The sequence below is a fragment of the Macrotis lagotis genome, chromosome 5 (assembly GCF_037893015.1).
Source record: "Macrotis lagotis isolate mMagLag1 chromosome 5, bilby.v1.9.chrom.fasta, whole genome shotgun sequence".
NCBI classification, from domain to species: Eukaryota; Metazoa; Chordata; class Mammalia; order Peramelemorphia; family Peramelidae; genus Macrotis; species Macrotis lagotis.
Genome location: NC_133662.1, coordinates 212,335,028 through 212,357,000, shown reverse-complemented (window position 1 = coordinate 212,357,000; position 21,973 = coordinate 212,335,028). Strand labels below are relative to the sequence as shown.

At 53.1% G+C, this 21,973-nt stretch overlaps 1 protein-coding gene across 4 annotated transcripts in view; it reads right to left on the bottom strand.

Moving 5' to 3' along the window:
- Positions 1-925: 925 nt before the first annotated feature.
- CELSR2 (cadherin EGF LAG seven-pass G-type receptor 2) overlaps positions 926-21,973 on the bottom strand; it is a 49,476-nt gene continuing 28,428 nt past the window's right edge. Inside the window, exons 4-34 of one of the 4 annotated variants that reach the window (XM_074188336.1) lie at positions 21,701-21,816; positions 21,403-21,491; positions 18,597-18,754; positions 18,064-18,227; positions 17,813-17,938; positions 17,296-17,462; positions 16,745-17,041; positions 16,479-16,653; positions 16,217-16,358; positions 14,674-14,794; positions 14,166-14,349; positions 13,777-13,878; positions 12,609-12,703; positions 11,045-11,254; positions 10,422-10,605; positions 10,194-10,337; positions 9,876-10,056; positions 9,434-9,601; positions 8,999-9,125; positions 8,699-8,899; positions 7,953-8,127; positions 7,403-7,515; positions 7,007-7,086; positions 6,775-6,901; positions 6,485-6,607; positions 5,760-5,887; positions 5,442-5,530; positions 5,094-5,276; positions 4,851-4,988; positions 4,355-4,592; positions 926-3,843 (exon numbers count right to left, since the gene is read on the bottom strand). In XM_074188336.1, coding sequence (XP_074044437.1) covers positions 3,825-3,843; positions 4,355-4,592; positions 4,851-4,988; positions 5,094-5,276; positions 5,442-5,530; positions 5,760-5,887; positions 6,485-6,607; positions 6,775-6,901; positions 7,007-7,086; positions 7,403-7,515; positions 7,953-8,127; positions 8,699-8,899; positions 8,999-9,125; positions 9,434-9,601; positions 9,876-10,056; positions 10,194-10,337; positions 10,422-10,605; positions 11,045-11,254; positions 12,609-12,703; positions 13,777-13,878; positions 14,166-14,349; positions 14,674-14,794; positions 16,217-16,358; positions 16,479-16,653; positions 16,745-17,041; positions 17,296-17,462; positions 17,813-17,938; positions 18,064-18,227; positions 18,597-18,754; positions 21,403-21,491; positions 21,701-21,816 — 4,564 coding nt within the window. In that variant the 3' untranslated portion in view covers positions 926-3,824. The other 3 variants (XM_074188333.1, XM_074188335.1, XM_074188334.1) reach the window with 3 other exon arrangements.

Sequence of the window (21,973 nt, the reverse complement as noted above, 5' to 3'; positions counted from 1 at the left end):
CTCATACTATTTTTTTCTTTTTTTAAAAAAGGTATTTTTTAAAACATAATTTTTGTGTCTTATAGAAAGTGATTGTTCAAATTTTGCTTGACTTTGAGGTTTTGGAGAGGAGGGATGGGTTGGGGTGAGGATCTGAGAACACTAACAATTAGTGACAAATCCAGTCCCAGTCACAGACTTGGGGCTCTTGGCTCATGGGAAGCTGTTTCCCTCTGAAAGGTGGTGGTGTTGGAGCAGCCTTAGCTCCAAACTCCAGGTTTTTGGGAGGTGGAAGGAGAACCTCCTAGTCTCAAGAGTCCAGATCACAAGTACACTGAGAATTTAGGGTTACTGAGAAAGAGATTAGCCTCCTTCAGGAAGACACATGGCCTGGGTGAGACCTTCTTAAGTCTGTCATCTGTGAAGCAGGAGCCCATCTGCACTGTTAGAGTGAGCGCCTCATCTGGAAACTTGGCTCCAATGAAAGCAGGCCAACAGGGCTGTCCCTTCCTTCCTCTGAGCACTGGGGAGGCCAGAGGGGGTGTGCTGCTCTGCTCTGTTATCGGGGCCACGAGCCCCCACACCTCAACCAAGGTACACTCCCCTCTGCAGGGTCTCTATATGGCAGCCTTCCAAATCACTGAGGTTCTTTATATAATTGTTACTCCTATTCAAATGCTTGTGCATGGGAAGGGCACATGAATCTGCTCTTTCCAAGGGCCTGGATGTGAACACAGCCTGGTGCATGGGCACTGTTGGTATTTACCAGTTTTTGGATCAGACACAAATAACTTCACCCACTTTGCTAAGCCTGTTTCTTGTTTTTAAGCTCCACACTTTCCATCCCCGGTGCATGAGGAAAGCACCAGTAACCCTAAATGCAGTCACTACACCTAGTCACCCCTACTGCTCTCCTAAGACCCTTGATGGCCAAGGGAAGAGGGAGGCCATAGGGAGGAACAGAGCAAACTGATAGAGAATGGCAAGCCTGAGGTCTCACCTCTGCATCCAGGTGAAGACAAATCCCCAGTACTCTGCTCATGAGCCAGAACTGGATGATGCCCAAGGCCATGGAGTCCCACCTTATCTTCTAGAAGGGGACTGAGATCAGAACCTAACTTCAAGAAAGCAAAAATGCAACCTAGTTAAATGCACAGAGCAACAGTTTACAGTGGTCACATTTTCCTAAGGGTCAGGCCTGGTCGGTCCAAATGAGAACTTTAACAGCCCAGTGTTGACATGTGGTGTAGATGTCAAACAATGTGTGTGTGTTCTGTCACCCCTAGGGCCACACAGCCCATTACACCCGTGGCAGTGCCAAGTCCCTCATCAGTTGTCCTGGCTATTTTTATTTCCAGGTTTTTCCTTCCCCCTCCTTTTGTTATTCTCCTTCCTCTTCTCATCCCCTCCCTCTGAATCTCAGCCACAACTTTGCCCCACAGACCCAGGGCACACTCTTCTGCCAAAGAATCAGATAAGAGCTGCAAGGGGCTTCAGGCCCCACCTGCTGAACCAGATATGTCACAGGAATGTGAGAATTGAGATGGGGTGTGAACCTAGATCCTGACCCCATCCATGTTCTTTGGGGCACTACTGGGAAAAAATTTCCAGACAGACGCTAGCTGTTGAATTAGAAGGGACCCTAGAGGCCATTCAGTATCACACCTTCAAATGAAGGACCAAGGCCTGGATAGGCTGAGGGTCTTGTCCGGAACGTGGAGGGCCCCATAAGAGGCAGAGGCAGGATCTGAAGAGGCACTCTCATAAATCAAAGGATCCAGTCCCATGAACAAATAGCTCACCAGACTCAAGGTGCGAGGTTCTCAGCCCTGCTCCCATGGACACGGCTGTGACAGGGCTGCTGTGGTAGCCACATGGGGTGTGAGGTCCTCCCATCTAGGTCAGTCCCTCGTGTCCAAACAGCTGTGTGTGGGCTCCCCAGCAGGACCAGGCTCCTCAAGAATGACCACGACAGCTCTGGTGCTGCCTGGGGTTTTGTGGTGAGGAGTCAGATGAAACAGGGCAGGAGAGGGGCTCTCGTCAGGTGGTTGGCAGGAGGCTGCCACCCAAAGCTCTGACTCAAAGCCCACCACCCCAAGTCTGTCTGAGGTTTCTTTGTCCACACCAACTTCCCTTTAGGAAGAAAGAAGCAAATGGGCTGATTTGGCAGTGCTCAAACCTGCACAGAACTAGTTTTATTCAGTAGAGGGAGAAGGCCAAACAAACAAACAAAACAAAACAAAAACCCCTATAAATATTTACAGTAACAATCAAACTGTACAATCCAACAATTAGTAACAAGTTGAGTCCAGCATCTTTGTGGTTTCTTTTTTAAAGTTTTCAAGTAGTAAAAGCAGTTACAGTTTTAACCCTTTGCAGGAATTGGAAGGGGAGGAAAGGACTGGGAAAGAGCTGGGCACTTTGAGGCCACAGGAAGAGCCCTAAAGGAAAGCTAAGCTTCCAGATAAGAAACCTCAAGTTGACCAGTCTGGAGTCTTTCTTCCAGGAGGAAAATCAGTGACATCAGAATTTGGTCCACATGCTTCGGGTAAACTGACTCAGGTGAATGGCAGCTGGTAAGATGGGGGGAGGGGCAGCAGGAGACAGGGCTGAAACCAGCTTCTCCCTTGATGGGGAGCCTGAGCCAAAAGCAAGAGGCCTGGGGACTCTGGCCTCCAAGTCAAAAGACCAAGAGAAACACTAAATCCATGACATCAGATGGCATCCATGACATCCTCTGGGGCCAGACACAATCCCATCCCAACATAAAAGGCAAATAAATTAAAAATAATATATATTATCTCTCTCTTCAGAGGGAATTGGGGGGTGGGAAGAGGGAAGAGAGAGGGGAGGACAAGGAAGGAAGAGGAGAATAGTTCTTGGGACTTTGAAGATGAGAGGCAATTCCAAGAAGAAATTGAAAATTGGAACCTACCTCAGAGGCCACAGCCGGTGACAGCAGGGGAGATGCAGTCAAGAGCTGAACCAAAACCTAAGGACCCCTCCTCATCCCTTGGGCCAGTCCAGCCCAACTTGGGAGAGACTGGTCCCCTGGGGCCTTGAACCTTTCCCATCCATCTCCAGAGCAAAGGTAAACAATGTAAACGGCCCCTCCCCAGCATAGTTTGGGCAGAAAGAAAAAAAAAAGCACTTTTGGGTCAGCAAACTGAGCAAAAACCTTGGTTCTTGAGCACTGCCAGAGGCCTAGAGAAAAGGAAAGGGGAACCATCCCCAGCTGGGGGTCATGGACTCCTGCATCCTTTCCCCTTTACATTTGTTCATGCAGCATTGGGGGGCAGGGAGGCTGGTCCTTCTACCACCCTTCCTGCCCTTAGACAGGGGTCTTCACTTCTTGAGAGGACACTTCAAGGGGCAATTGTGTCTTTCTTGTCCTCTTCTCTCCCCCAAATTGGAGTCTATCTGAGGGTCCAGCTGGCAAGGCTGAGTGTCCCCTGCAGGAAGTGTGTGGCTTTGTCCTTTTCTTTTGGTGATGGCAGAAGTGGGGCAGGAAATTCCCATGCCCCCCAGGACCTTCCCCTCCTCCCAGAGGCACAGCAGATGGGAAACTGGGGGGAGGTAGGGGAGAATCCTGGGAGCTCCCATCCTCAAGTGGGCGGAGTAGAGTCAGTTTTCATCATATAAAAAATTCATCCCTGAAGACACAAGAGCGGAGATCCTTCCAGTTTTTTTTCTTTCTTTTTTTCCTCTTTTCTGAAAAAACGTTTCCTTGGAAGTATGGCCCCAGGGGTCCAAAGTGCGTTGGGGCCAAGGGGAGATGGCAGGGGGTGATTGGCACAGATAGGCTGGGGGAGTGGGCATCCCTCCTGGCAATGCCCAAAGGCTCCTCAGATGGATGTCTCGTCACTGCTGTGGGGCAGGAAGAGGGAAGTTTGGGGGGGGGGAGGGGGACAAGGGGAAAAGCACAAGACCCGGTATAGGGGCGTGAGAGTGACCGTGAGGGGAGGGAAGCCTTGGGCGTGGGGGCCACAGGCCCAGGGTTAATGCAGGAAATTAAAGAAGAGAAATCTAGAGATGCAGGAAAGGAAAAGTGACAGAAAGGCAGAGAGCGGGTTAGTTTCAGAGCAGAGGAGACAGAAGCTTTTAAACAGAAGGAAAACAGGAAAGAGCCCCCAGCCCTCGGCTTCCTCGACTTCCCCACTTGAAATCTGGGTCCCCACCCTGGCCTGGGCCAGGCTTCTGGCTGCCTCCCGACCCACTTCAGAGTGCTGGGGAGAGCTAACGGCTTCACTGACAGGACCCCCCAGAGAGCACTGGGAACCCTGCCACCCCTGCCCCCGCCACCAGAGTGGCTCCCTTGGGGAGGGAGTAAAGGAGAAGGGAAGCTTGTCGGACCCTCCCCGGGTCATATACTCACTCTGAGCCTGAAGAATCCTCATCCACTGTGCCTGCCTTGATGCTCATGGCAATAGGGGTGACCCCATTCAGCTGCTCCTGCAGCGTCTGTCGGGGAGGCGGGCGAGGTGGGAGGGGGCCGGCCCGACTGCCCTCGCTGGCTGATGAGCCCCGGGAAGACGCAGTGCCTGGCTCAGGGGGCAGCCGAAGCAGGTTGCTTTTCTCACTGATGGTCGGGAGACACTTCTTCTTGAGTATGCCTGGAGGGGAGTAAGTAGCAGTATTTAGGACCTGAGGAATAGGCCAAGGAGGGTAGAGAGGTGGAGAAAACGGGTCCTATGGAATAGCCAAAAGGCAGAGTTCCTAAGAATATGGCAGTTGGTTCTTTGGGAGAGCTGGGATCTGCCACCCAACATGACACCCGTCCCAGAGTACAGGAAGGGTAGGGCATTCTCTGGGGCCTAGTGGGAGGAAGCTGTATTTAGGTGAGAAAACAACAGGTTAGAGGTTAAGCTCACCTTTGTGGGGCTGCATGGTGGGTCCAGGCAGGGGGCCCACGGGGCTGTCTCGACACAAGGCTTCCCCGTTCTCCTCCTTGGAGGCTGTCACCAGCTCACTAGGCCAGGGCGCTTTGCCAGACCCTGTGCTACTATCAGCTGGAGGAAGGAAGCAGGTCAGGGTCTGGGGAGAGTCTCCCTCAGATTCATCTACCCACCTTTCCCCAGGTTAATGTCTCCCACTCACCCAATTGCCCCATCTACCTTTGGGGGTACTATGCAATGGCAATCTCTCAGCACCAGGGCCCAGCAAACTGTCCCAGCCTGGCTCCCCAGGGAAAGCACCATCCTCCTCTTCCTCCTCACTGTCCGACGAATGGGTGGACGCATAAGAGCCACTCTGGTCATCTTCAAGAGACAGGTCACTGTCCGAGTCTGTGTCGGGCCCTGGACAGGGTGGATGGGGGGGGGGGGAGTCAGAGACAGCTCTGCAGTCCAGAAAGCTACAAACCTGGAGGAACCCAGTTGTGGGGTGGGGTGGTGGCGGTGGAGGGCATGTGTGGGATGGCGTACATTCCCCACCATGCCCACCAGGGGGCCTCCAAAGCTCACCGTGCTGCTGGTCTTGAGCTTCCAGGAACAGGACTCCCGGGTCCCCCAGTGCAGCCGGCCCTTGGCCAGTGTTCAGGCTTGATTCTTCCCTGCAGGGAGACAAGCCCACCCGGAGCCGGGGCCATTTCCAGATGGCGGCCTGCTCAGTTTCTCCCCAGCTCCAACTCTCCCTCTGCTCTGGCTCTCTTCCACACCCCACCTCATCTTCATCTCTCTCCCTTTCTAGCTTTCAATGCCCAGCTGAGCTGATAGGCCAAAGCGGTCTCATGAGAGCACCTCATTTTGGGGATGCCCATCTCTCCTGCCCAAGGGCCTCACCTGAGCAGGAAGGGGATGTAGCTGGGCTGACTCTTGCCTGAGCGGCTGGCACTGTGCAGGGAACCGGCTGAGTCTCCGTAGGGCTGGTAGAGCCGTCCGTCTACATAGGGGCTGGGGCAGTTGTAGGACTGGAGATGGACATAGAGGGAGGCGGTGATAGCCAGGGAACTTCCCCCATAGCTGACTCTGTTTCTCAAAGGGCAGGCCCTAGATTCCTGGTCCTCACTTTCGCTTGGTTTGGCAAGATGACCCCCCCCCACACACAGCCCTAGTACTGGTCCCTCCCCCAGGCAGTAAAAAGCAAAATAAAACATTTCTGAGGGTGGTGAGTGGGCCCTTGTAAAGGGACTCAGCCCTCTTCAAGGCCCTCTCAGTTCAAGCATTTGCTACTTTCTGCAAGAAAATATTTCTGGGGGGCAGAAACTGTCCCCATTATTGTCTCCCCAAAGCTCCCACTAGTTCCCTCTAGAACCACAAGTCAGATATAAGTTTTTGGATCCTTGCACCCCATGATTACTTTCTCCTAGACAGAAACACTCTCCCATTCTGCCTCTGGGGAACAGAGAGGATCGGGGGAGTGATATTTAATCCAACTAACATTTCCTAAACATCTGCCACCAACTCCATTCAAGTCACTTTGCGAGGCCCTGAGACTCAGACCCCCTCCAAGGCGTCTGGCCCTCCCTGCCCACTCCAGGTCCCTTCCCCGCAGCCTGAGCCCTCACCGAGGTTAGAGTTGATTTGGTAGTGAGGGCAGGATCAGGGCTGGGTTTGTGGCTACAGGCGAATTTCAGGGCCTTCCGGACCTCCTTGCTGAGTACTACATATGAGAGGAAGATGAAGGGGCCCTGGAAGAAGAGGAGGGAGGGAGGGAGTATCCAGGCAACCCAGACACCCCCTCGTGACCACAGACTCCCGACAGCCCCTCAGCCCTTCAGTAGCCCTCCCTGCCCACCCTGTCCTCCAAATCTTGGCTAGCCCAGCGCCCGTCCCCTCTCCCATCCACAGCTACTACCTGGATGCAGTTGCAGGCAGCAAAGAGGTGGTGGAAGAGGAGGGCATCGCTGTTGACAGAGAGCAAGGCCAGCAGCCAGGTGGCACTGAGCAGGAGCAGCACAGCAAAGGCTGAGCGCAAGCCTGAACTGAAGAGACACAGACACTGCCCAGTTAGGCCTGGGCCACACATGGACCCCTGTGGGCACAGCCGAGGATCATGCCCCCCCCCGGCCCTGCCACCCCATACTCACACAGTCCCCTTCTTCTCAAAGCCTTGGCGTTGGGCAGCACAGGAAGCTCGGGCTGCCAGGAGATACAGGAAGACACTCATCTGAGGGCAGGAGAGGAGTGTTACCTGTGGGGCCCTCTCTCAAGAGGGTGTGGCCTTTCCTCCACCTCTCCTGGTGCATCTAGGATGTTAGCTTGGACACCCTAGGTACAAGCTCCTAGAGGTCTCCCCATTGAACATGAGTGGCCGAGGGCAGGGGCAGGTGGTGCCCGGCTCACCTGGCTCTCACCCAGCATGGACTTGTTAATATTTCCAGTTTGCTTTTCTGAACACGACCTCCCTCCCCTTCCCAGTCAGACTCTCACACCCCAATTCCATGTCTCCTGGGGACCAGGAGACCTCACTTCCCAGCTCTCACCGAGACTGCAAAAGCCACAGGGCCGGCAAAACTCCAGATGAGTGTGTCATAGATGGAGAGCCAGCAGAAGTCGGGGTTCCCATAGCCTTCAGGATCCAGTCCTACAGCCAGGCCTGTGGACACAGGGAAGAGAAGGGTCAGGGACTGAAGCCTGAAAGGATCTGTGAGGATGATAATGTTTAGTATTCTTGCCCTAATCAGCATTTACAGAGGGGGTGAGGCCCATGCCTGGAAGGCAGGAGATATCACCATCTTCTCATTTTATGGTGGAGGGAAACAGAGGAAAGGGTTTCTGCACCTGCCTCCTAGTCAGGCTTGATCTGCAGGGCCCCCAGCTGCCTCACAGGAGGAGATGGCAGGTCCCAGGCTCTGGTGCCTTCTTCCCCAGGGGCTTCTCATAAAGTGCTCCCTTTAACACTAGAACCCTGATCCACAGGGGCCTAGCTTTGGGTCCCAGAGCTCCATGATAGATGATCAACTCCTGCATGGTCTGGGTGAAACTGGTGCCAACAGCAGGCAGGGACAGGGTTACTATGCAAGATGTGGGTACCTGTGATGAAGGCGGGCACACCCCAGCCCAGCATGTAGTAGAAGCGCATGGGGCCAGTGTTGACGTCGCGAACCTCAGTAAGGGCTCGGTACAAGTGAAGTGCCTCCAGCAGGGCCCAGGAGAAGGCGCAGAGATACAGAAAGTGCAAAAGGATGGCAATGACTGTGCAGGCGAACTGTGAGAGCAGAGCATGGACCAGGTCTCAGCCCGGTCAGGACCCAAGCAGCTTTCAGACCAGGCCAGGGACTGGGCCCAGATTCTGCAGTCCCTTCCCTGAAGCTACAGTCTGGGGGGTCACGTGGGGTTCTTATTCTGGGGTCTGGAGTGGGGAAACTTGGGATAATTCTCTGTATTTCATTTTACATATATGATCCTGAGAAGAGTCCCAGAACAAAGAGACTCACAGAAAAGGAGGGTCTAACTAGGAGTGTCATAGAGAATGTCAGAGGTGAGTTGGGAGAAAGTGGCAGGAAGTGGCAGGGAAATAGAGAGAGAGAGAGAGACAGACAGACAGAAAGAGACAGAGATAGATATAAGAGACAGGATGGGGGATGGGGTGAAGGGGGTTATACAGGGAGTGGGGGGCACACTGAGTCATGGAGGGAGGGTTTAGGGCATGTCAGGGCTCCTGGAAGGAGGTACCCACAGGAGGCCTGGATGGTGGAAGGGTCTGAGGCAGGGGAAGGGTCTCCTCTGGCTGACAAGGATCTCCCCAGGAAAGATAGAGAGGGCCACAGGTCACTCACAGGCAGATCAGCTTGATTGATGCCCAGCAGGAAGACGAGCTGGGCCAGACCAAGGGCAGCAACCAGGTTTCTGCGGATGCCATGCTGGTTGGAACGTAGGGCCCGCAGGGAAGTGAGGAAGAGGAAGGTGAGGAACAAGGCGGCCAGGGTCACCCCCAGGGCTGCATATGTCACTGTCTTCAGGGGCAGGATCTCTCCATTCTGCAGGGCAAGGCACAAGATATTCATTTCTTTCTGTACTTCTGCCCCTTGGCCCCCAGTCCTGGGCAGCCCCACAGCTCCCAGCCCCACAGCTCCCACCTCCCGGCGGGACACATCCATGAGCACCGCGAAGCTGGTCATGTGGTTACACTGGCAGCTGACATGGCTCTCATTCCTGAAGACCACCTCGCAGCCCCGGGCTGACCAGCCACCTGTCCCACTCACCCTGGGGAAAGGGAAGGGAAGCAGGACATCAGTGGGCTGGGGGTAACCAAGGCCCAGAGCTGGGTAGGGGGCCTGTGGTCAACCTCTGGAACCCTCCTTGCTCACACATCCAGTTTCCAGCAGTTACAAAGCAGAGTTTGTTTTATGAGGGGGAGAACAGGGTGGGGAGCCCACTCAAGGTGGGGGGCAGCCCTGAGTCCCTGCCACTGGCGACCTAAGTGAGCACAGAGGGAAGGGAAGGAGGCAAGGCAGGGGACGCGTGGGGTCCTGGACCTTGATGTTGACCATCCCCTCCTGGCCCCAGCTCACAAGATTGAATGATTCCAGAAGACGCAGATGGGTTTGGAGCGCTCCTCAGTCTCCAGGAGGCGGAACTGCACAGTGACTGGTTTGTCCAGTGCCCGTGGCAGCTGGTCCTCGTCGTCGTGGACACTGATGCTCACCACTGGTGTGTTGATGACGGGACGCTTGGGGACCCTGGTAGGGAGGAAGGAGACACCCCCCCGGGGCCAGACAGGGTCATAGAAGCCCATGCACACACATGCTGTGGCTCCATTTTCTTGGACACACTAATCCACAATCCTATACGTCCCCTGTGCACCCCTGATTGGGCTGCTGTGAAGACTGAGTAATACAAGGAACAGACAGTGTGAACCCTAAAGCACTGTGAGTGCCAGTCCCTCTCACAGCAGACTGCTACCACCCAGGATCCTCTCCCTCCCCATAGGCAGCAGGCCCCGGCTCAGCTCACCGAAGACTGCGCTTGTCCGGGTCATAGTTGTGGGGCAGCAGCCCAGCCAGGGTGCGGTAGATGATGACGCTGGCCACTGCCTGGCCCTGGCTTAGCTCTGGGTGTCTCCTTTGCCGCCGTCCCAGTTCCTCCTGCTCCCGGGTCTCCCCTGGCACCACTGGCCCACTGGCCGGATGATGGTCTGAGGAGTACGACAGGCGACTTTCAGCTCAAGGGCCTCCCCCCTTCTCTTCCTCTAAGATACCCCATGAACCTCTAAACCTCTGCCTTCCAATCCATCTGTATCTCCTCCTAGGATCTCACCCTAGCAATGCTCACCTTGACTTTCTGTTGGCTTAAAAACAGATTCAGGGAGGATGACAGTTGTCTCAAGGTCAGGGGGTCGCTCTCCCCGAAGTGCCTCATAGTGGGGTAGCTTGGCCCCAGCAAAATTCCCCTTGTCCAGGCGCACAACAGAGATGACTAGGGGAAGAGGATATGATAGGTCAGGTCTCCCAAGACTTAGCCCCCTCACCTCCCCCACCCCCAGAAAGGACTTGTGCTGACCAATGTTGGGTGTGATGATCGTGAAGGGGCTCAGGTAGGTGTGGCGCATATTCTGGGCAAGAGCGCTGGCATAGGCCTCATAGTGGTGTAGCAACCAGGCTGTGCCACCCTCTGTCTGCTGAATTAGTTCCCAGTGACGCTTGTTGCCAACATCGAGAAGGGCGCTGCCAACCCTCAACAGATTCTGTGAGAGAGAAGCAGAGTCAGGCCATGGAGACCTAGCTCTCCTCACCCATTCCCTTGGTACAGCAGTGGACAAAGGAGGTCACTCAGACATTCTCCCTTCCTGTCTTGATCTGAATCTGAATTAGCTCTAGAGCAGAGAAGCTTTTCTCCTCCTGTCTCCTTCATTGAAGCCATCTTCTCCAGGAAGTCTTTCCTTCTCTGTTCAATCCTAGCCATCTGCCTGAGTCCTGATGGCATTTCTTTGGACTTTTTGCTCTGACCACCCTACAAGCTTCTAAAGGGAAAGGATTGGGTCCTGACCCCAGCTCTGTGCCCAGCCTGCCCAGAATGGCCATCTGTTTGGGGAGAGCCTCTCCTAATGTCAGACCTTCCTGGCCCTGGCTGAGGTTCCCCCTGCCACCCCCACCTCCATTTCCACCCTGAGGGCCCTGCCCCACCTCTGTGAAGTGTACATCCTGGGTGGCAGCCAGCCCAAAGCCCCGCTGGACACTCTCGTGGGCCAGCAGCTTAGTGGCCAGCTGGTAAGCCACTTTGACATCACTGCCAAAGTAGCCAGCTGTGTGCTGGGTGGCGTTTCGGAGCAGCACTGCCAGTCGCTGGGAGCGCCCAGAGTCCAGGCCTGACTCATTCCTCTGCAGGCGTTCAGCCTAAGGATGCAGACACAGAGAAATGAGAAACCAGTGGGAGGGGAACACATGGAGATGAGGATATCATGATGAGCTTCAGCCTGAAGAGCCCTTCACCCAAGGCTCACGATGCAGGAAGGCAGGGGCGCTACTGGGATTACTGTCAGGTGAGGAAATAAGAGTTGGGGGCTAAAGGCATTGTCTGGGACCATAAAGCCAGACCTTCCCCACTCCCAGGTTGGCAGGCCACTGGCGATACCCCAAGGGCACTGCTTCCCTGAGGGGGTTTGGGTCTTTGAGGAGCAGAACTGTAACCTTCCTTTCTTCTCTCTGTGAAGTACAGGAGGCTGAAGGACAGTGTGTAGCATGCGCAAGTAGCATGGAGAGGAGTGACATAAGACATTCTAGCCAAACCACCTCTTGCCCACCAGACTGGCAAAGCAGACAAAAAAGGGAATGTCCAAGCTGGAGGAGCCGTGGGAAAGGAGGTCACCAACAGTCTCTCAGGGGAGCTGCGGGCTGGCCCAGACATTCTGGAAGGCAATATGAACTCTGCCCCAAAAGCTATAAAGCTGGCAGGGATTCTACTACTATATTCAGACCCCAAAGAGGTCAAAGAGAGAGGAAAAGGGCCCACAGATACCAAAATATATCTACAGCAGTGGTGCCTGTGGTAGCAAAGTGCTGCAAATTGCAGAAGGTACCTCTAATGAGGCAATGGCTGAGCAAGCTCTAGACCTGAGTAGCCTAGGGAAGGGAGCAGGAGAACCATGGATGCCCTCCTGAAACACTCTGAAAGCCTGAGGAGCTCTGGAGTGGGAAGGGGAGGGAATAAATGCTGACCAAAAACCTACTAGCTGGGTACTGTGCTAAGCAGTTTTTATAAATATGATCTCATGTGACCCTCACAACAATCCTGATCTGACAGATGAGGAACCAGAGGCAAACAGGGTGAAGTGATTGACCAGGGTCACCCAGCAAACAAGTAAGGTCAGATTTGCACTCAGATCTTCCTGACACCAGGCACAGGACTCTGTCCAGCCTTCCAGCTGCCTCTATTCCCATCGAAGCAGGGGACTGTTTTGTTTTACTGTGTGTATCTGAAATGGTTTTGATTTTCTTTCTTTGGTTGGGGCGGGGAGGAAGGGGTAGTACATTTGGAACTCTTCTCTTCAAGCAGCAGTGGCCTGGAAACAATAGCTGCTGAGAAGGCTCATCCCGAAGGTGGCCTCCCTCTAGAGAGGACCTCAGGGAGGTCCTAGAGCTGGGCAGCTTGTGACTTGTCCAGGCCATGCATGTCCTAACTCTGAGGCAGAGACAAAGGAGGGGCCTCTTTTCCTGACATCCCCTAGACTGATGGGGGAGCACTACTCACAAAGCCCTTCAGCTCTGAGAAGGTGACCGAAGTACAGTTGAAGAGGTCAGGGGGCAGCCAGCCTCGGTGTTCATCACAGTGCCTCACCGCCGTCCCTGTTGAATAGAGAGGGGACCTCTTGAGACCCAGACTCACCTCGTGCTCCTGTTTTTGATCTTTTCTACCCTCTGGGTGGTCACAAGTATATCAAGCTCTTGTCCCTCATCCTCTATCAGATCAACTGCTCTTTAGATGGCTGCAGTTGAGGCAGTTGGCCTGCTGGAAATGGACTTGAGAAAACCTTGTACCCTGACTGCTGGAGAGCTGGGCTAGGTAGAGAATTCCAAGTACTTACTCCCTAAAGCCTTGATAAGTTGGGCCCCTGCCAGTCACAGGTCCTCATCTTAGATGTTCCTTTCAAAGAGCAAAGCCCAAATACTAAGTGTTTGACAGACATTCTCTTACCTACCTCTAAGTAACCTGTCCTTCCTTGAGAGTGACTGGGCCTGGGTCTGGGCCTGGGCCTTCACTGAAATAGGGAGCTCCTAGTATGGAGACTGCCTTTACCCTGGCAGGTAGGCCCCCTCGGCTGCCACCTCCAGTCTTAGAGAGTTGCCCTCAATACTGTTCTGTTAGTGAATGGACTTGCCCAGGGTCACAAAGCCAAAATACAGGAGAGGCAGAACCTGACCCAGGCCTGCTGGCTCCAAGGCTGGTGCTTTATCCACTTTGTCCTTCAGAGCCCATTCTTCTTTATATGATAGCCCATTGTCAGCAGAGTCAGAGGGTAGCCAGCTCACACCCAGAACCATCCTATACCACCTGTAACCTTGGCAATCTTTGCTAGTTAATATAAGCCCACCCCAGGGTGAGAAGCGAGGCTGATCAGTCCAAAATCCAATGCCTGTAGGTGCTCTGTAAATATCTGCTGGCTGACTGAGCAGCAGCTTGTCGCCAGGGAGCCCAGGACAGGTCAGGGAACAGGACATCAGGGTACCCAGGTCCAGAACATCAGTAGTGGCTCCCCAGCAGCTGCAGGAAACCTCCTGCCCTGCCTCCCCCCAAGGGGGAAGGGAAAAAGGAGGGGGTGACCCCTGAACTCAGATTAGAGGAGTCAGCAGGTAGAAGAGCTTCTCCATCCTCAGCAGGGTCCAAGTATAGATGGCTTTCTAGGGTCAGGAAAACCTACCGAAGGAGCCCTTGGGGCATGGGGCTGCAGCGGGCAGCCCAAATCGTGTCCGAGGCCACCAGATGCCGGCTTCGATTGCCCTTGGGCAGCTGTCATAATTCACTGCAATGAGAGAGGGTTACTGGGGTGTGGGACAGGGCTACCACAGAAACTCCTTTCCACATATTCTTCTCCAGGAGAAGCTTCCTTAAGGGTAAGCTCTTATTATTTCTCTGAGAAGGGGTTAGCAGGCTTCCCAGAAGCCCTGGAGGTCTGTGGGGAGCGGTGGGAGGTGGTGATGGTAGAGTTCAGCCCCCTCTGCAGAGCTCTTGGCACAGGGCCCTCCCAGAAGGATGCTACCCAGCCAACCTTGGGGCCCAGACTTGATCTCCCACAACCTGGACACCCACCTTCACAACCATTGGCTGTCACCTCAGCAAAAGGGTTGTCACACTGGTCACATTGACGGCCGATGACTCCTGGTTTGCAAGGGCACTGGCCATCCTCTGGATCACAGACCCGGGACAGAGAACCCGTGGGGTAACAATCACAGAGGAGGCAGGCAGGGCTGCCTGGGGGGCGGTAGTGATTCTCCTAATGGGGGAAGGAAAAAAGGAAGGGGAGATGATGAGAGAAGAGCCAGGGACAACCATTTCTTCCCAAGGTCCCATTCTCCATGACCTCTCAGGTAAAGATCTTCAGGGCAGAAGCCTGGACCGTGAAGCAAGAAGAGCACTCATCTGAATGGAGGCCCTCTTATTTGCTCCCCCGACCTCTTGCCTAACATCCCTCTCCTCTGCATTCTTCCTCTGTGGCCCTAACACAGCAGTGAGGACTTGGGTAGGCAGGGGGTTGGGTGGGGAAGAGGGTAAAGCAGGTCTGCAGATTCTCCTTGACAAGCCAGCTAGTGCCAGTGACCTTGCAGCGGCATTCTCCACTCGTCTTGTTACAGTCAGGATCAAAGCCTTGGCTGACATCACAGTTGCATGGGCCACACGTGGGATGTCCCCACCAGCCTCGAGGGCAGGGCTGGTCAATCCTACAAAGAAAGGCCACCACACACATAAGGGGCAATCCCACACATCATCTACAGTGGTGTGGCACAGAGAGCACTGGCCAAGTAGCTGGATGACAAGATTCAACCTGCCTGACCCTGAGTTGTCCCCATCACACCAGGGAGGGGTTGCACCAGACGCCTCAACCCAGAATTCTATGACACAGAGGCCTGGAGTTCACTCCACGTGCCTCCCATTGCCCATCCATCCCAACCCCGAAGTCCCCCCCTTCTCTGCACTCATGTACCCACTACCTTGTGGAGGAGATCACTTCCTATCTCTCCTCCCTGTCTCAAAGAGCTGACCGAAGTCTGGGGCTGCCCAGTCTTTTCCTCTTTCTCCTGAGATCAGTGGCTCCCTAATACCTCCACACTGCTCCCCCCCCTTCACTCATGTCTCTTTAAGACTGTTCCAATCCCACCTCCACTCATTCTGACCCTGCCACTCCTACTCTGTTCTATAGAAACCCCACACTGGTGTCCCCATTTTCATGCAAGTGAAAGCTTGCATGAAAGTGAAGCTCCTCAAGGGCAGAAGTGATTCTTTTAAAACTACCTTTGTGTCTCTAGAGCATGGGGAGCTTTCAGTTCCCCTGGGTCACATGTAGACTGTAACATTCATTTATGACTACAACTTGACCTGTATTAGCACTAAGTACGATCATAAAATGTAATCACAGCGCATGGATGGGCCGCAGGTTGGACACGTCTGCTCTAGAGCTCACACTGGGTCTGGCACAAGTAAACCATGAACAAATGCTTGGGGTCTCCCTGATGTGGCTGCTCCTCCTCACCCCCAGGTACCAAGCTCCTTGATAAAGAAGTGCCAACATGTTATGGCTACATACCAGTTACACTAGCTAACATTCACAGCACTCTGTGAAATAGATGCTGCTGCCGCTCTCCTATAGACAAGGTGAAGCGACTTCTCACATGGTCACAGCACTTCCAGGGGCTAAGGCCGGTTTCCCCCCACTGTGCCCCAGGGCGACCTCAAGGACAGTCACTCTGGTCTTTTCATCCCCAGCATCTAACTGAGCATCTGGCACCTTCTGAAGGGACTAAATGTCCCTGGTGTCAGGAATTCCTGATGCTTACTCGACCTGATCTGCTGGTGGCAGATGTGCCAGAGTCAGAGCTCTAATGGGCAACAAAGGCAGGATAGGCCCAGGGCTTCCTCCTCTGAGGCCACATCTCTGTCCATCCCAAGGTGGACTCCACCTTGCACTGGATCACTGATCATTAATTCCTCTTAAGTGCCCCAACATGGTCACTCATATTGAAGAACCAGGCCCCCTGGCTTGTCCAACTCTATCAACTATCTCTACCAGAGATACCCCCCCCCTGCATCATGTCAGCCTCCCAGAAAGACTTTCCATACCCCCACCCCAGCCCAAGACCACACACCTGGTCTCACAGTATGGCCCCAAGTAGTTGTGGGGACACTCGCAGGTGTAGCCATGAGGGGCACTGGGCTTGCGGGTACACACAGACTGGTGCTCACAGGGGTTCAGGGTACAGACGTTGGCACAGCTATCCCCATAGTAACCTGAGGTCATAGACCAAGTCATCAGGGCCTAATCCTCTCGGGCTCCCACCCTCCCTTGCTCCGGGGTCCCCCCTCCCCAGGTCTCTGCCCACCCATCTACCCACCAGCCCCATTAGGTACCAGGATCACAGCTGCAGGAGTAGCTGTCCCAGTCATCACTGCAATAGCTGTTGGTTGGGCAGGGGTTCGAGTCACAGGGGTCAGGGAGGCTGCAACCCTGCTCGACATTGGCCCGCTCTGCTCTGCTAGGCTCCAGGCTGCTGGCCCCCTCAGCCGTCTCCCCAACTCGCACACCCTATGGGGGAGGGCAGGTAGGGTTCACAACCCTCAGAGTGGGCAGGGTGTCAGAGCCAGCAAAAAGGCAGCATCCCAGCTCCCCAGCTCACCTGCATGCAGCCCCGGAAGCCCTGGGCCACAGCACCACCAGGCCCTGCCACCCCGCCCACGGTGACATTTGTGAGGTGCAGCCCATGTAGCCGGGGGCCCAGGTTGCCCTCCACCTGCTGCTGCCCATAGTCAAAGGACAGGACAGCGTGGCCGGGCTCTCGGGCACCCCCGCTGACTCCAAGCACAAGCTGCACATGGTGCCAGTCCCCATCGTTGGCCCGGCCTGGCTCCAGCTGGAGAGAAGATGTTTGGACGCCAGTCCCCTCCACGCTCAGCATCACATGGCCCTCTCTCATCTGGGGCAGTGGAGAGCAGAGAAGAGAAAATGTCTGGATACCCATTCCCATCTCTATAGCTGCTTAGTCTCCTGCCCAACCTTTCCACTCAACTCGTATAGAAAGGGCACAGGGTGATGGGATGCAGGTGCCCAGCAGATAGCGCTGTTGTCCACTCCTCCAAGGAAGACAAGCTCCTCTTTTTCTGAAGCCCTTTCCTAGCTTTGACCCCAGGGGTCCATCCCCTCTTCTCTATTCCCACCCTGAATGTTCACCTGTAAGGTGATGGTACTATGCCCTCTGGTGATCCCTTGCAGTAGGATGCCATCTGCCTGACGGGTACGAAACATGAGGCTGAGGTGCCAGGACTGGGTGATAGGAAGGGCCAAGCCATGCCAGGCCATGAGGCTTCTACCGAGGAAGCGCTGAGGATTCGCCATCTCTGAACAAGTCAAGAAAAATGGAACAATGGATAGAGAGTTTGGAGGAGAAGTGGTTAAAGCCACCAGGGGATTGGAGGGTAGAGATACCTGCCCTGCCCTATGCCCCTAGTCCCAGCCCCACAATACTCTTCCCACCACACCCCAGGAGCCAGACTCAGACCCGCAGCCTGACTGGGCTCATTGTCTCCTCTGCTGCCCACTCCAGGGCAGCTTCGCCCAGGCAAGCTTTTCCACCCACAGACAGCCTCGCTCTGTCTCTGAGACATCCTGGCTCACAAGCCTGGAGGAGAAGCAGAGAGTCAGAGTGAGCAAAGCTTGCCCCATGCTCAGTTATGAATGGTCAGCTTACCCTGGGCACAGCTCTTGCCACCATAGCCTAGAGGACACTCGCAACTGAATGTATCCCATTGGTTGACGCAGGTACCTCCATTGTGGCAGGTGTTACTGTCACATACATTCTTCTTGGCTGGGCACCCTAGAAGAGGGAGAGGGTCTCAGGGTGGGCCTAGTGGCAGAGCAGCTACTGGCAGAGCAGACAATAACTGCTCTCACCTGGGTCAGTCATCCCCCCAAAGTCCCCCTCCTTGTGCCCCTTCTTACCAGGTACAGTGCCATTGTTGGCAATGAAGTCAGCCATGTCCACACGCCGGCTGTCTACCTGCAGATTTCGCATACAGCCCACAAAGTGGCGGGTTCGGATGGGGAAGCTTTCAGGCAGGTCAGGGACCCCACCCAGCAGCAGGGGACCTGTCAGATCCAGGGACCTGATCCAGACATCACAGAAGTAGAAGTAAGGGGAAGGGGAGGAGAAGAATGCTTCACCTCTAGCTGTTCAGAGCTCAGGCTCCAGAAGGGGCAGTTGGCAGACCCTGGGTAGGGCCAGTGATGGGGGAATCACAGAGACTCAGGGGGGAGTTGACGATAACATCCACAGTTGGTCAGGATGACCTGCATTCAGCTCCCTCTGAATCCTCTGCAACTCCTTAACTCAATTCTTTTGCTCTTGGATTTCTTTTCTCCTGCTCTTCACCCCCCCCCCCCACACACACTACACACCTCTGAGGCTCAGCATAGCTTGCAGGATAAAGGAAAAGAGGGAAGAATGTGCCCAGCACCCCAGGACCCTCTCTCACTTTTTGCTGCCAGCCTGGGTCCCCTGGGCAGCACAGGAATAGTTTCCCAGGACGGCTCCAAAGCGCAGTGCCACTCCAGGGTCACAGTCGTCCACCGTCACCACAGCCACCTTCAGTTCAGAGGGGCCCTGAGGGAGTCCAGTGCGCCCTAGCAGTGGCTGTGGAGTAGAGATGGAAAGGCTCAGGCTCAGGGTTGTGGGGGAGGCCAACACCTGAGCACACTTGACTCCTCTGTCCATTCCCTGGGTCCTCCCTATAGCCTATCTAAAGAATGGCCAGACCCAAGTGCCTATTGGAAGGGCGGTTCACTTAGGGGTCCATTTATCTAAGTTTGCAAAGGACTTTACATCTTTTATCTTTTGTGGTACTTACAGCAACCCTGTGAGAAGGCACTGTAGTTGTCCTCACTTTACCAATGAAAAGAAAGAGGCTCGTGCACCCATTAGGTGACCTAGCTGCCTTACTTCCCAGCATTCCTGAAGGCAAGGCCATGGACAGCAGGGACTATTCCTTGTTTTTTTGCCTTTGTGACCTCTTGGCTAAGCACTACATCCATATCAGAAAACTTGTGGTTAGTTGATCAAACAATCAAGATTTCATCTTAGACCCAGAAAATCAGCAAAGCTGATTTGACAGCACATGAATACATTGTGGCTGGAGCAAGGGATCAGCTTGAACATTCTGGAAGCAATTTGGAACCAAACTAGGAAAGTATCCAAGCATCCATCCTCTTTCACCCAACATCCCTTTGCCAGGTATTTTCCTGAAGGATAATGATGATAAAACATATATTCTCAGGTCCACCAAAATATTTACAGTATCACTTTTTGCAGAAACACATCAGAAGACCATCAAATGGGAAACCACTAAACAAAAAAATAATGTACAAAGATCACAGACTAGCTCTGTGCTCTAACTATGAAGAATTTAAAAGGGAAGGCCTGGGATGTCAAGCCTATAGTACCCAGGAAAAAATATGTAGTGACCACAACATAAATTTAACCACCAGCCCCTAAGTGTTATAGAGGCCAGCAGAGTCTCTACAGAGGGGAGGTTAGGGGTGGGGTGTATCATGTCTATAGACCTTCAGGCCCAACTGATGTTTTGGCTGGTTTTGCTACTTTATTTTTTACCTTTATTTTAAGAGATGACTTCATGAGGGTTGTGGGAAATCTGCGACACTATGACATTGTTGGTGGAGCTGTGAACTCATCCAACATTTCTGGAGAGCAATTCGGAACTATGCCCAAAGGGCAACAAAAATGTGCAGACCCTTTGATCCAGCAATACTACTACTACTGGGTCTATACCCTGAGATGATGATGAAAAAGGGTAGAAACATCATTGGTGCAAAGATATTCATGGCAGCCCTGTTTGTGGTGGCAAAGAATTGGAAATCAAGTAAATGTCCTTCAATTGGGGAATGGTTTAGCCAACTGTGGTATATGTATGTCATGGAACACTATTGTTCTATTAGAATTCAGGAGGATGGCAATTCAGGGAAGCCTGGAGGGATTTGCATGAACTGATGCTGAATGAAATGAGCAAAAAACACTGTATACCCTAACAGCGACATGGGGGTGATGATCAACTTTGTTGGACTTGCTCATTCCACCAGTGCAACAATCAGGGACAATTTTGGGCTGTCTGCAATGGAGAATACCATCTGTATCCAGAGAAAGAACTGTGGAGTTTGAGCAAAGACCAAGGACTATTACCTTTAATTTAGAAAAAAAAAACCTGATATCTTATTGTCTGAGCTTGCTATCTCTTATACTTTATGTTTCTTGATTAAGGATATGATTTCTCTCTCATCACATTCAATTTGGATCAATGTATACCATGGAAACAATGTAAAGACTGACACTGCCTTCTGTTGGGAGTGGGGGGGGGGGAGGGAGTAAGATTAGGGGAAAAATTGTAAAACTCAAAATAAATAAAATCTTTAAGTAAAAGAAAAGAGATGACTTCATGAATGGGGTGGGGAGGGAGGATATAATTAGAATTGAAAGTTTGGTAGAAAAGGAAAAGATACCAGTAAAAATAAGATTCTGAAGAAATCTATTCAGACTTTCAGGTTCACTTGTCCACAAATTCGTGTGACATATTTCTGGGCATATTACAGACCTTTGTGGCAGACTGGCCAAAACTATGGAACTTGTCTTAGAATCACATCTGCTACTTCATTCATAGAATTACTTTTTTTTCCATGGACCTCAGTTTGAGGACCCTGGGATCCAGTCCAACCCTCCAGTCATCAACCCTACACCTTCCTCCACAACAGTCATTCAACTTCCTCCAGTTTTGAGGAACCCATACTTCCCAAGGAAATGTATTCTCCTGTAAGACAACTCTCATTTATTTTGCTTATTCAGAGGTGTAGAGAAATCCTGGTAAGGATATTCTTTCTACCAAAGCAGTTCAACAACTGTGCTGCAATAGATAATCAGAAGAAAGTTGCCTGGAGGACAAGAGAAATGGTGGGACTTTCCTAGGGTCCCACAGCTGCTGCCATGTGGAAGACTCAGACACTGAAGCCATCTCTGCCTCTGAGGTAGCCAACACTCTAGTCAGTCTGTCACACTTTTAACTCCGGTGGCCAAAAGCATTAATTGTCAAATCAGAAGCTGATCTCTTCCTCTCTGAAGTGACTACCCACTGGTCACAGTGTTATCCCCTTGAAGCCAAGCACAATAAACCAGTTCCCCTTCCCATCTCAGAACACCATCATGACCCGCTTAAGGCTTTTCTGCCCCTGGTTCAACAGGAGCCTGGTCTCCTGGGACAATGTCCAGACAAGACTCACCTTATTGTAATACTGCAGTTGGACGGTGTGCCACTGGCCATCACTGACTCCTCCAGGGATGAATGGGGACACGGTGGTTGTTGACTCCCCTGGGAAAAAGGAAGACACCTGCTGGTAAAGGAGGAGGGGCTGGATAGGAAGGGGTGAAAGTTGGGATGACCTGCTGTCCTCAGGAGAGGTAAATAAAGTCAAGTCTGAGCAAGGTCTTGGATGAAAGATAGGGGAGGGGAAAGAAAGCAAGAGGCAGAGAAATTCAAGCAAAGGTAGATGAGGCTCAGAGAGAAGAAAGAGGACACACCTGCAGAGAAAGTGAGCTGAACCTGCTCCTGAATCACTTCAAGGGCCACAAAGTCATGCTTTTCATTGAAGCGCCCATTATACAGAAGAAGCCCATCCCTCTCCTTTGTGGCAAACCTGCATGGAGGATAAGGAAAGGGGTAAGAAATAGGCAAGATGATGTAGAGAGTAAACCCTCAGATGAGCTACAGTGAGAGTGGGCAGGCCTGCCCAGAAGACAGGAATATCCAAGTTGTCAGGGCTGATGGGAAGGGGGTGGGCCCACTCCCCTCTT